The sequence below is a fragment of the Aythya marila genome (genome assembly GCF_965140915.1).
Source record: "Aythya marila genome assembly, chromosome: 1".
NCBI lineage: Eukaryota > Metazoa > Chordata > Aves > Anseriformes > Anatidae > Aythya > Aythya marila.
The window spans coordinates 83,460,309-83,473,087 of NC_139042.1; the positions used below are offsets into that span (position 1 = coordinate 83,460,309).

Genomic DNA, 12,779 nt, shown 5'->3' on the forward strand with positions numbered 1-12,779 from the left:
ATGTCCGCGGGTCTGGGGGCTGCGTGCGGGTGCCACCTCCACCAACACCTCCACCGAGGGGTGACAGCGGGGTTTGGGGAAACGCCAGAAGGGGCCTTGAGCATCTGAGCCCTTGTGGGGCTGGCACTGTGCCCATGGGGCTGGGGCCTCACTGGGCTGCTCTGCAGGACCACAGCGCATGGGCTGGGCTGGGCTGGGCTAACCTTCCCTTCCCTTCCCTTCCCTTCCCTTCCCTTCCCTTCCCTTCCCTTCCCTTCCCTTCCCTTCCCTTCCCTTCCCTTCCCTTCCCCATCCCTTCCCCATCCCCATCCCTGCCCCTCCCCACCCCGTCCCCGTCCCCTCCCCGTCTCCCGGCACTGACCAGGCGCGGCTGGGGGCAGGTGTGCTCCAGCTCCTCCATGGCCCCTCCCGGCCGCTCATCCCCGGGGCGTTTCGGGAGGCCGGGCTCTGACTCAGCACCGCGGGCGAGCACGGGCATGGCCGCGGGCAGCGCCCCCCCCCCGCCCCGCTCCGCTCCCGCCCCCCCCGCCCGGTCCGGCTCGGGGCCGTCACGCGGGTGCCCGCCCCGGGGGGGGTCTCCCCGGGAGCCGCCCGCGCGTCGCCATGGCAACCGGGCGGATCCCCCCCCCTCCCCTCCCTCCCTCTGCGCCGCGCCGCGCTCATTTGCATGCGGCCTCCCGATTGGCTGGCCGCCGCCGCCGCCACCGCCCCGCGGGCGCCCGCTAGCCGGAGGGGAGGGGCCCCGCGAGGCGGGGAGGGAGGCTGAGGAGACGGGGTGGGGGGAGCGGCGCGGCTTGTTGAAATAAAAGCAGAAATAAAGAGCCCCAAAACCGACCGAATGGCCCCCAAAATAAAGGAGAGCTGAGCTACGAGGAGCCTCCGTTTCTCAGGGGGCGAGGCGCCCGGCGCGCGGGTGCTGAACGGACAGCTCCCGGCCGTTAACGGCTGCGCGCGCGGCCCGCCCCCTGCTGCTCCGCCCCGTAGACGGGGGGATCTGACCCCAAAATGAGTGTTCTGACCAAAATTTGGGGCTCTGGCCCAAAAATGGGTGCTCTGGCCAACGGGGGTGCCCTGATCGAAGGGGGTGCTCCACCCCAAAAGGGGGGTTCTGACCCAAAAATGGGTGCCCTGACCCAAAAAGGGTGTTCTGACCCAGAAGGGGTGCCCTGACCAAAGCGATGCTTCGTCCTAAAAGGGGGTGATCTGCCCCAAAAGGGGATGCTCGTTTCCCCAGGACAAATATCTCCCTTGCAGCAGTATTACCAGCTAAGTGGTGCCAGAATCTCAAGGTGGAAGTGGAATACCTTTGTTGTTGCTTACTTCTTTTCCGACTTTGGGAGATATTTTATACTAAAGCTTTCTTGCCTTCCATTTGAAGAGCACGATCAATAAAATGTTTGGTACCTCATTAATAGAGAGAGTTGAAATAATGGCAAACGCTCTGGTGAGCAGGCAGGGGAAGGCCGTGGGGTCTGTCACGTGCATCCAAACAGACTTTGTCCCAGGCCACCTTGGCTCCGAAGATCTTCATTAATGTTATAGGCTCTTGGACAAGGCATCCTAAACTGCCTCTTCGTCTTGTTGTGGGGGAAAATGGCCTTTCAAAAGGCTGGAGGATGTGCTCTTTACCCTCTAAAATAAATAAATAAAAATTAGATTTGACTGGAGAAGCCGAGTGGATGGCCTTCTGGAAATCCTTACCAGCGAGACAACTTTTAAAAGACCAGTGGAGAAAGAGTGATGAGCGGGATGGTTCAGGCATCTAATTTCTTTTATGTAACCAAATATCTTGCATCAGGCTGAGCATGGTCTCTTGGGCATCCTCCTGCCACTTCTTCGGAAGTAAACGGCACATATAGCCACTGCCTTTAACAACAGAGCTCCTGGCAACAACTGCTTGGGCAGATAATCAAATAGACATCTGATGCATAAAAATCCTGTCCCATGGTGCATAAATTGATTTCACATGCAAACGAGCCCAGAAACCATGAGCCAATCCCCTTAATGCTAATTCCAAGATCTGAACTGAGTAGACAGCAAACAGGGAAAATTCTTAATTGCAAGGAAGGTTCCCTCTGAGACGTAGTGGTCGGGGTTTGCTTTTGTTTTTGTTTGTTTGTTTGTATGGAATTTCTTTTTGCAAACTGGAACAATTCATTCTCCAAGTTTGATACATGCATATATATATATATATATATATATATCAAATATTTAGCTGTTACATTTAAACCCCCTCCTTTCTCAAACAAAGTATTATCTCCGTTTGGACTTCTTGTGCAGCTGAACACCATGGAGACAAGTATTCCTGTGCAGACTCCTCTATATTTTCGGGCTGTCATTTTTAAATACCCCCTTGCCTTTTTTTCAGTTTAGTCATTGAAATGCACACAAATGCAACTAAATAAACTCCAGTTCCTTATAGACAACATCACCTATAAAAGCTCTGTCATGCTTTTACCATGGTATGCATATTAAACTGAATCTAGCAGACGAACACTGATCAGACAACATGGCTGAAATCTGAATTAATGTGTCCACTTCCATTAGAGAGGTTATTCCCCTTTCTCCGATGGCTTAAGATAAGCAAGAAACTTACTTCATTGAGCTTACTACGTCAAGGTCATAGCTGTGCTGCTTAATGCATACTAATGGCATCCTTGCCTTAAGGCAAAATCCCTAGAAGAGCAACCTGTACTTGGAAACTGGGAATGAACCTGTTAAAGACCTCAAGCTGCTTGAGAAGGGAAATGATGTGCATTATACAATTAGTTAACAAGGAATGCTTTCTGCTCTTTAAAGGCTAAAGCAAAGAAATACCCCCATCTTCAGCAAAGTTTAATGACTTACTTCTAAGCCCCTTGCTAACACCGTAGTTTGGCTCAGATGCCCTCAGTGGTCCAGATCTGTTACTGCTACAGAGAAGTTTGTAAACACTCAGCAAAGTCTCCAGGCTAAGGTCTGCTGTATTAGCAGGCCGCTCCATGCTTCTGATGCCCTCTGTAAAAGCAGGGACGGGAATGTATCGCAGCCCCTAGAGAATAGTACCAAGTGTTTGAAGTGCCTCAGTACATAGCAAGCACTAAATACCACAGCAGAAGCTGTATTTAAAATGGTCTGCCCATGAGAGAGGCTGCAAGAGGCTGCTAAGTCTTCTGACTTAGACCTGAGTCATATTACAGAAGAACAGAGCCTCGAGTCTTTCCTGTCCAAAAGTCAGCAGGAAGCCATGGAAAACTGGGGAGAGGCATGGTTAAATAGGGTCTGAATTCAAAGACAAGCATCTCCAGAAAACATCACAGAATAAATTCCTGAATATTTAACAGATGAGCTGAGTTTTGCTTCAATGTACATTTTTTGGATCCTGAAGGCTTTAATGGCTGTCAGCTGCAAGATTTTGTAAGATGGAGGAATGACTTACGGCTGGAACAGAATACTTAAAATACGATGTTTCTTTCTACCTATCTATCAATCTCTCTCTGTATACATATATATACACACATCTATATATATAGGTATAAGCAAGTCTCTCTATATATAGACTTATAGATTATATATACATAAGATGTATAGGCAAGTCTATAGAGAGAGACTTGCTAGAATTAGTAGTCAAAAAAAAAAAATAGAAGAAAAAGATACCATATTGCTGTGATGATCAATTAGTTAAATCACATATTTTTAGACTGGGATTAAAACCCCACAATTCTGGATTTTTTTCCCCACCTGCATGGACAGAGAATGAAAGGTATCAATTTAAATACACCTACTGGTTTTCACTGCCTCCAACACCATCCCTTTGCTGCTTCCATGCAATTTTATCTGACACTGTAGCTTGAACTCATTTGTAAGGTGTAGTTCATCATTCCAGAGGAATGCACAGTGCTTACAAACTATCGCCTTTTTGTTAAAGTAAATTAAATGTACTTCTGATTTATGAGAGTGCCTTACTGAATTGCATATGGATTAAATCCATACTTTTTTTTTTTTTCTTTTTATATGCAATGACAGCCTATAAATTATTAAGGGTAAAAGCACGGGATTTGGTATAACAAAATCTGGCTCTTTCCACATCTCTAGCAGAGGTGTGATTTTTAGTAAACACTATATTCTCAAAATGCTTGTACAGAATCAAATTGGACAGTCTTTCAATAATCACAGAATCGTGGAACCACAGAATATCCTGAGTAGAAAGGGACCCACAAGGACCATCAAGTCCAACTCCTGGCTCCACACAGGACCACCCGAAAATCAGACCCTGTGTCTGAGGGCATCGTCCAAACACTCCTTGAACTCCAGCAAGCTCAGTGCCGTGACCACATCCCTGGGCAGCCTGTCCCAGTGCCCGACCACCCTCTGGGTGCAGACCCTTCCCCTAACCCCCAGCCTGACCCTCCCCTGTCCCAGCTCCATGCCGTTCCCTTGGGTCCTGTCGCTGTCCCCAGAGAGCAGAGCTCAGTGCCTGCCCCTCCGCTCCCCTCCTGAGGGAGCTGCAGGCCACAATAAGATTTTTAAAAAAGAAGGCATGTCAGTTCCAATATGCTTTATAGATAAAACTTCTGAAATCCATAAGTACCTAAAAATAGGGGCTTCTAAAGTGCCATTCATCCATGCCTTATAGCACTATTTTGAATAAGTGGGGCTATCGACTTTGGGGTAGGTTCATCGTGTTCTCACTCTTCTATGAACTGCTTTTATAAGAACTTTCAAAGAAAATAGTAAGAAATTAAGGTTGGTATTGCACCAAGAAAACATGTGTCTTAATTTTATCTTTCTGCAGTCGTAGAACAGTCAGAGTGGGAAATGTTAGGTCTGTTTCTCCCACTATTAGATTGTTTTGTTGTCCTTGCTATTTTTAACAATCAAGCTTTTAATTATTGTGCTGTCATGGGAGGACAGCCTTCCTAGCAGCGGGACTTTCCTGCTGCGTGCACAGAGATTGTGAAGCATTTCAATTAGCGAGTCTCTGTTCATCATTCTTTCCCCAGAACTGCAATAATTCAGTCAATCTGTTCTTATCACTGTCCTCACTTTCTTGTTAGAAAGTTTTTTCTTAACATCTAACCTGAATTTCTGTGGCTGCAGTCTTGCTTTTCTACCAGACATAGAGAACGGTTGTATTCTCTTTTGCTTTTAGTAGGCATTGACTATTTATGGTTAAGGTTTTGAATCAACAGTTACTGGATTTGGAGTAGAGATCTGGCATTCAGCAGACAGGTTGCTATTTTTGACAAATCTCATATGCCTCTTCTAGACTAAACAGCCCCAGTTCCAAAGTTTTCTTATACAGCCCATCTGACAGGCCACCTCATTATCCTCTGTGCCGCTTTTTGGGTTTCTGTACCATTCCTGCAGAGTGGTGTAAGCACGGTACTACAGCTGCAACTCTACCAGTATGGAGAGATATATTGCTAAATACATGTATTGCAGATCCCACTGCTTTCTCTATCTCAGTATAAAGTTTGCCTAAATGATTCATGCTCTATCTCTATCTCTATCTTTTTAGTCACTCATCACAGATAAATATAATTTAAGGAAAATCTCTTTCCTATTTATATTTAAACTATATCGTTGTCCTTCCTTTCTCTTTTCCTCTGCAAGCCATTATTTTCTCTCTTCCTGGAACAATTTCACCTTCCCTTCTTCTGCCTTTCTAGACATGCACACCAACCCCCTCAAATCTACACAAAATCCTTTATTAAGACTGTCTTGCCCTTATTTTTATTGCATTCTCTTCTACCCTTCTGTCAGACTTTTGGCTAGGACGGAGTTAATTTTCCTTGTACACAATGCTCACACAATGCTGTGTTTTGGATTTTTGATGGAAACAGTGGTGATAACACACGGATGTTTTAGTTGTTGCGGAGTAGTGCTTGCACAGAGCCAAGGACTTTTCAGCTCCTCGTGCTGCCCTGCCACCAGAAGCTGTGGGGACACAGCCAGAGCAGCTGGCCCCAGTGGCCAGAGGGATATCCCATACCCCATGGCACCGTGCTCAGCAATAGTAGCTGTGTGAAAGAGAGACAGGGGTGTTTGGAGTGGTGGCATTTGCTAGCTAGTTTAGCTTTTATTAATAATTAAGATCGTTTAACCCTAATATCCTGTTCGAATTGCTTCTAGCTTTGCCAACTTTGAAGCCTTTGATCTAACATGTTACCAGCTGGGCATCTTCTGTCTGCTGAGCAGTTGTGGCAAAACTTCTACCAGCACGATACAGCTGCTTTCTGTGACTGGGAGGAGAGATCTGATATCTGGTTGGAGGTTTGGCACTTGTGACAGTGGTGTGCTGTTTTCTATTTTCATGAAAATTGGGCAAATTTAGTCTTGGGTGTAAGTCACTTCATATGTGTCAAGGTCCTGAGGGCACTAAGCAAACTTGTTGACCCTGACAAGCCTCATTTGGGGCCTCCACCCCACACCCTCTGCCTGTGGGCTCAGGGCTCTATTTTAGCTTCAGCCCTTGTCTGAGCAGTGTTAGAGGAATACTGATCTCCATCATATGCTTGGCCCACCCACCAGTATGATCTGGATCTGAAGCTGCAGGCTGATTTCCTGGCTTGACCCCAACCCTTCCTTATTTCTGTAGACCTGTCTCATGATCCCTGGACCTGTTCCTAACCTATATCTGCTGGCTGACTAAATGGCTTGCCCTGCCTCATCACCATGATACAGCCTTACGATCAGGACTCTTGGTTGTACCTGGCTACCATCCGCTGTTCTGTCCTGTTCACCTTGCTTGGGTACAGTGGGACTGGGCCCTGACTGTTGAAGCTCCTGATCTGCCAGCCTTGTGATCCATCTAGGCTCTTGATTTGTCTTTCCTTAAGGAGCAGCTCCCATCCTGCTACTCCCTAGCAATATGTACAGTGCTGGTATGCCTAATCTTGTTTTTACCTATTAAAGTATCTGGGAACCCCATTCCTTACTGAGTATGGGTGAAAATAAGAAACCCTTGTCTACAGAACAAGTGCCTCTGTTTAGTCATGGGACTCGGAAACTCTGAAGACCTCTTCCTGTAACAGTTTCTTCCATAAACTAAGGCAGATCACCAAAACTGATCAGAAGGACTCTCTTTTAGGTTCACATTTGCTTTCCTGTTGGTGTCCAGAAGGGAGAATCAAAAAGCATGTAAGGCAGACCTGAAGGAAAAAATCATGTCTGGTTAGTATTGGAAGGTGGGATCAGATACCAGTGGGATGGGCACATACAGAAGGGACAGCTTAGAAGCACCACAGAAATACTCTCTAGAGAGAGTAGTTGCAAAGAAGCAACTATGGGAAAGGGAGAAAGAACTTCAAATGCTTTCTGGATTTACAAAGTTAAACACAAAAGCCAGGTTGTCAGACTTGTCTGAATCCCTGCCTATCTTTAAGTATGTCAATGATTTCTAAATTCTTTCACTGATTCTCAAACCGTACCTATGCATGTTTACCATACCATGAAAGTCCTAGGAGTAATTTTTCACGCTTTAATCAGGTTTGATACTGAAATTAGATTACTGCCATTTGTTCTCATTCAATTTCATATCCATTTTTGTGGGATCTGTGCCATGTTTGAATAGGAATGGTATTGGCTGGTGTGCCAGGCAGGTTCTTTTCACCTTTGGACAACTCAGAGGAGTGAGACTCCAGCACTTTCATTAATGGCCTTCTAGAAAGCCTGTGGAGCGTAGAGGGAGATGGGGGAGAGATAGGAGGTTAACCCACCCTACAGGTTTTCCTGATGGATGGAACAGGGGATAGCTAGATAAAAATATAATGTAGGGAAACAACTGGCGGATGGGTTGAGCTCAAATGGTTATAGGAGATGAGGTTACATCAGGCTGGTGGCCAGTCAGTAGGGGGATTCCCCAGGGCTCCATTTTAGGGGCAGTTCTATTTATTTTTTTTTCATAAATGACTTGGATGTAGGACTAGAAGTTGTTTTGAGGAAGTTTGCAGATGACGCTACATTGGGAGGAGCTGTTGAATCCAACAAGAGTAGAGAGGCCTTCCAGATCTTGACAAATTAGGGATCTGGGCAATCACCAACTGCATGAAGTTCAACAAGAGCAAGTGCTGGATTCTGCTCCTGGGAAGGGGCAACCCTGGCTGTACACACAGACTGGGGGACGAGAGGCTGGAGGGCAGCCCCGCAGAGATGGATCTGGGGGTTGTGGTTGACGGTAAGTTGAACATGAGCCAGCAGTGTGCCCCGGCAGCCAGGAGGGCCTGGGGTGCATCAGGCACAGCACTGCCAGCTGGCTGAGAGAAGGGATTGTCCTGCTCTGCTCTGTGCTGGTGCAGCCTCACCTCAAATACTGTGTGCAGTTTGGGGCACCACAATATAAAAAGGACATAAAACTATTAGAGAGTGTTCAAAGGAAGGCTACAAAGATGGTGGGGGGTCTGAAAGCCAAGGTATATGAGGAGAGGCTGAGGTCCCTTGGTGTGTTCAGCCCAGAGCAGAGCAGGCTGAGGGGAGGCCTCATGGCGGCCTGCAGCTCCCTCACGAGGGGAGCGGAGGGGCAGGCGCTGAGCTCTGCTCTCTGGGGACAGCAACAGGACCCGAGGGAACGGCATGGAGCTGGGACAGGGGAGGGTCAGGCTGGGGGTTAAGGAAAGGGTCTGCACCCAGAGGGTGGTCGGGCACTGGGACAGGCTGCCCAGGGATGTGGTCACAGCACTGAGCTTGCTGGAGCTTAAGGAGTGTTTGGACAATGCCCTCAGACACAGGGTCTGATTTTCGGGTGGTCCTGTGTGGGCTAGGAAATAGATTTGATGGTGCTTGTGAGTTCCTTCAAACTCAGGATGTTCCAGGAGTTTGTGGAGTCTCCACCCCTGAGACGGTCACACCTTGACTGGGCACAGCCTGAGCAGCCTGTGCAACCTGGTCCTGCTCTGAGCAGGGGAAGGACCAGAGATCTGCAGGGCCCCTTCCCAGCTGCGTTATTCTAAGATCCCGCACTTAGGGTAGATACAGCAGGATGACAAAATGATTTATGCTGTGGGGAAGAATTCTGAAAGCTTAAGAGCCTCAAAGGTAGAAAAAATTGGGGAAGATATTATTGTTGAAAGATGAGAGGGAAAGTGGAAAGTCTTTTCCCAGGTTCTGTGCTATTGTGGATTAAATAATTTCTCAGCAGGTAATGAATTTTTGAAAAATACAAGAATGAGAGAATTAAAGTGACCCTCACTAACAGCTGAACTGCATTTCTACTACCTGAGTGAAACGGTAATGATACCAAAAGGCCAAATATAAATATGGAAAGTGATTCAGCAGGACTTTAGCAATTCTGTAGTGATACAGTCGGACTAGATGGTCTTTGAAGGTCCCTCCCAACTGTACTATTCAAGATTTAGTTATGATGAGTTATGGGCTCTGGACATTTGGTTAGGTTGACATGGGATCTGCACGTTGGTGCCCTGAATTAATTGACCCTAAATTCCTTGACCATTCCCAGCTGGGGTGTCCCCATATCTGCTGCCAGCATATGGGGCCAAATAGCCTGGTATTTCCTTGCAGCCCCGGGCCTTCTGCCTGCACCTGAAGTATGTTGTAGGTGTGTGCAGCTCCAGCTGTGCTGCAGCTGAGCCTGGCAGTGGACCCAGCTGATGCAGACCTTGACCCATGGGCTGAATTCCTGCCCTGGCCAGGGACCTGTCACATCATCATGGACTTGCCTGGTGGTCTCTGGCCTGTGCCTGACCCATGTAACCATCACTGACCCTAACCTGACTGACCTGCATTTCTGGGTTGCCTGTGTGGCGAGGCAAATCTATGATCTTGTGTGATGATTTGGACCCCTGGCTGACCCTGACTACCACGTGGGATGGGGCCCAGGGTGGTAGGGTCTCTCCCTCACCAGCTGTGTCATGTTATCCATGCCCTTATGGAGCAGCTGACCCTTGCTGCACCCTGACAGGAAGCTCAGGCCTTCTGAAGCCCTAAACTGAGCACAGTGCTGCCTACCCCATGGCTGTGTAGGGTCTTGTCCACATGATTCCCTCAGAGTCATCAGCCTGACCCTGCCTGGGCTTTGGTCTGCCCACCATGATGGTCCCTGCCCAGCCACGGCTCCTGAGCAAATCCTCCACCCTGGCCTCCAGGGTCCATGAAGTAGCATATTGATGACCCACACTCAACAGTAAATCCCTTTTGAGCCCTGGTCTCTGTGAGGTGTGAGGACTCTCCCTGCTCAGAGGGGAGGCAGCTGCTAGTGCTCAGAGGACCCTGACCAGCCTCACCTGCAGCCTCTACCTTCAGCTCAGGGGCTTTGCACCACCAGCCCTTGCCTGAGCTGCATGATAAAAGTGCTGGTCTCCAGCTCAGCCATAGCTATGCCCCTGCTTCCTGATTTGACCTTGGGCTTGGATTATCATTACAGACTTGTCTGGTGTTCACTGGGTTGTGTCTGATCCTGGATACCACCATCAGGCCTGACCCACACCCATGGGCTGACTTTGAGGCTTGACCTTGGACCTGCCTCATCACCACAGGCATGCCTGGTGATCAGCAGGCTGGGTCTGACCTGGACTACCATTGCTGGACCTGCTCCTGGGCCATGTCTGTGGGGCCCAGCACCAAATTTCCCATCTGCTGGGGAAGTAACAAGCCCTTGTTGCTTCCTGCTGCTGTGAGCACAGGCTCCACTGGCACTGACTCAGAAAGATACCTGTGGGGACTACAACTAGACCGTAAATTTTACAGCACATTGTGATGGCTTCCTCGTTCCTGCTGATGAGACTTGAAACAATGAACACGGAGAATATTTGCCAATGGATTTGCTCTTCAGCCACATCTTGAAATGTAACAGCCTCTCTGCAGTAATGTTCTGCTTATATGTTAATTGTTAATTTTTGTGAAATTGTAAAGAGAGAGTGCTGAAAGTAGTTAAAACAGGGACTTTCATGCTGTGGCAATAACTGTATGCTTTTGAATACCATTGGCATCAGACTTAATTCTTAGACATTATAATTATGTGAGGGCTCTTTCTCTGTGAGTTTGCTCTAACTCGTCTTCCCAATTTAATTTATGTTATAATATTTTGTACTTTTATTCTAGGCTTGAATAGGAATATTGTATGAAGCAAGCAGGTGGTTCAACTCTACTCTCTGTTAGTGCAATTCCACAGATTCAGGTAGAGTTATAGGATTTGTTGTAAGTTAACCACAATTAGAATTTAACACTTAAAAAAAATAAAAATAAAAATCTCTGGATGTTCATTCCGTAGGCCTACTCTTCTGTCAGAATGGAAATTAATGGAAGCTGTTCCAGTTTCTATTCCGTGTTTACATTTCAGAGCCTTCATGTCATAATAGCAGCTTTATTCTCTTTATCTTGATGTTAGCAGGTAACGTGGGTAGGTAATTAAAAATAGATGTGCAGTAAGCAAAAGACATTTACAGACCTGGTAGTTAAGGAGCCCGCTGTCTAAACATATGTTTGCATTATTATCTTTATTAATAAACACATGGAAGGAGCATCTGTTTCCTCATTTTCTATCAGTGAAATACCTGTGAAAAGTTTTGAAAATGAGCAACTCTTGGTAAGTAATAATTTGAGAGTTTTGGCTTTTAATTTATTTTATCTGTACTCCTTTATTAATTTAGTACCCTATGCAGCCAGTATGGGTTGTTAACATGTCACATGGATAGCACAGTACCTAGCTGCTGAAATGGTGTAGTCAGAGAAATGAATCATGATTAACTTAAAGCATTTACACCTCATGAGTGATAACATGAATTAATTCAGACCAATATAATTCTTACCAATATAAGTAGGAGAATGAAATACTTGGTGCTGGTGGGTAATGTACACATAAAACATACATACCCATATCCTGTGCAGTGGCATGCATATGGACACAATTCTCCACAGTTACTCTGCCCTCAACAGGGATGTAAGAATGTGCAGGCATTTTAAGTTAGTGAAGCTGAATTTGCCATCTCTGCTATAATTCAAGGTCTATTTGCATTCTGTGTTTTACACAACCCCTCGTAACGTCAACATTTTTTTTTTCCATCATCAAAAAATTACAAAGCAAAAGCTTAAAACATAATGTTGGAATCTGAGAATTTTAACATTTTGTCCTACTGTCTTTGAGACATATCAAGCATGCCCTATATATCAAAATTGAGAACACAGTAATCCTCAATACAGTAATTTGTTCTTTTAACAAAGGTTTGGTACTATACTCCAATTATACTTTTAAGTGTTAGTATATACTCTAGTGTATATTAACTTGGAGCTCATGCAGTGAGTTTACAGCATTTTCTATTCATAACTAACATTTTTTTGATTCAGAACTTACGTATATATGTACTTAAATTATAGCTGTAAGAAAACAACATGGAAAATACATCTTTGTCACCTTTCGTTGAAATCTGGAAGTGCAGGTTTCCTGAGCTTCCTCTTCTGCACTGCGCTTTTGGCTGCCTACCATCTTCGTTACTGTGCTTCTCTCGTGCTTTTTTCTGTAGCTATCACACTTTCTTTTGAGTGGCTTGAAGCTGCACAGTGAAATTCCCACTTCTTTTACTTAAAAGACAATTGGGAAACGGTCGTGCCAAGTTGTTCTTATACGACTGTCCCAAGGGAGGCTAAAGACCAGCTTGGAGTAATCTGTGATAAAGCTGTTTAGCAGAGGAAGTCCCAAATGTTGCTGGGTTATTTTGCTTTTCCAAAAGAAACTGTCATGGTCCCCCCCCCCCCTTTTTTTTCCCCTGCAGCACTTAAATGCTTGTTGTGCTATGCTCTGGGAAACAGATACCTTCTTGTTATGGCCTGAGATGAATGTCAGGATT

At 46.3% G+C, this 12,779-nt stretch overlaps 1 protein-coding gene across 3 annotated transcripts in view; it reads right to left on the minus strand.

Moving 5' to 3' along the window:
* PCYT1B (phosphate cytidylyltransferase 1B, choline) overlaps positions 1 to 545 on the minus strand; it is a 29,644-nt gene extending 29,099 nt beyond the window's left edge. For all 3 annotated transcript variants that reach the window (XM_082769164.1, XM_082769163.1, XM_082769165.1), the window contains exon 1: positions 362 to 545. In XM_082769164.1, coding sequence (XP_082625290.1) covers positions 362 to 478 — 117 coding nt within the window. In that variant the 5' untranslated portion in view covers positions 479 to 545. The remainder of the gene's footprint in view (positions 1 to 361) is intronic.
* Between the last annotated feature and the right edge of the window lie 12,234 nt (positions 546 to 12,779).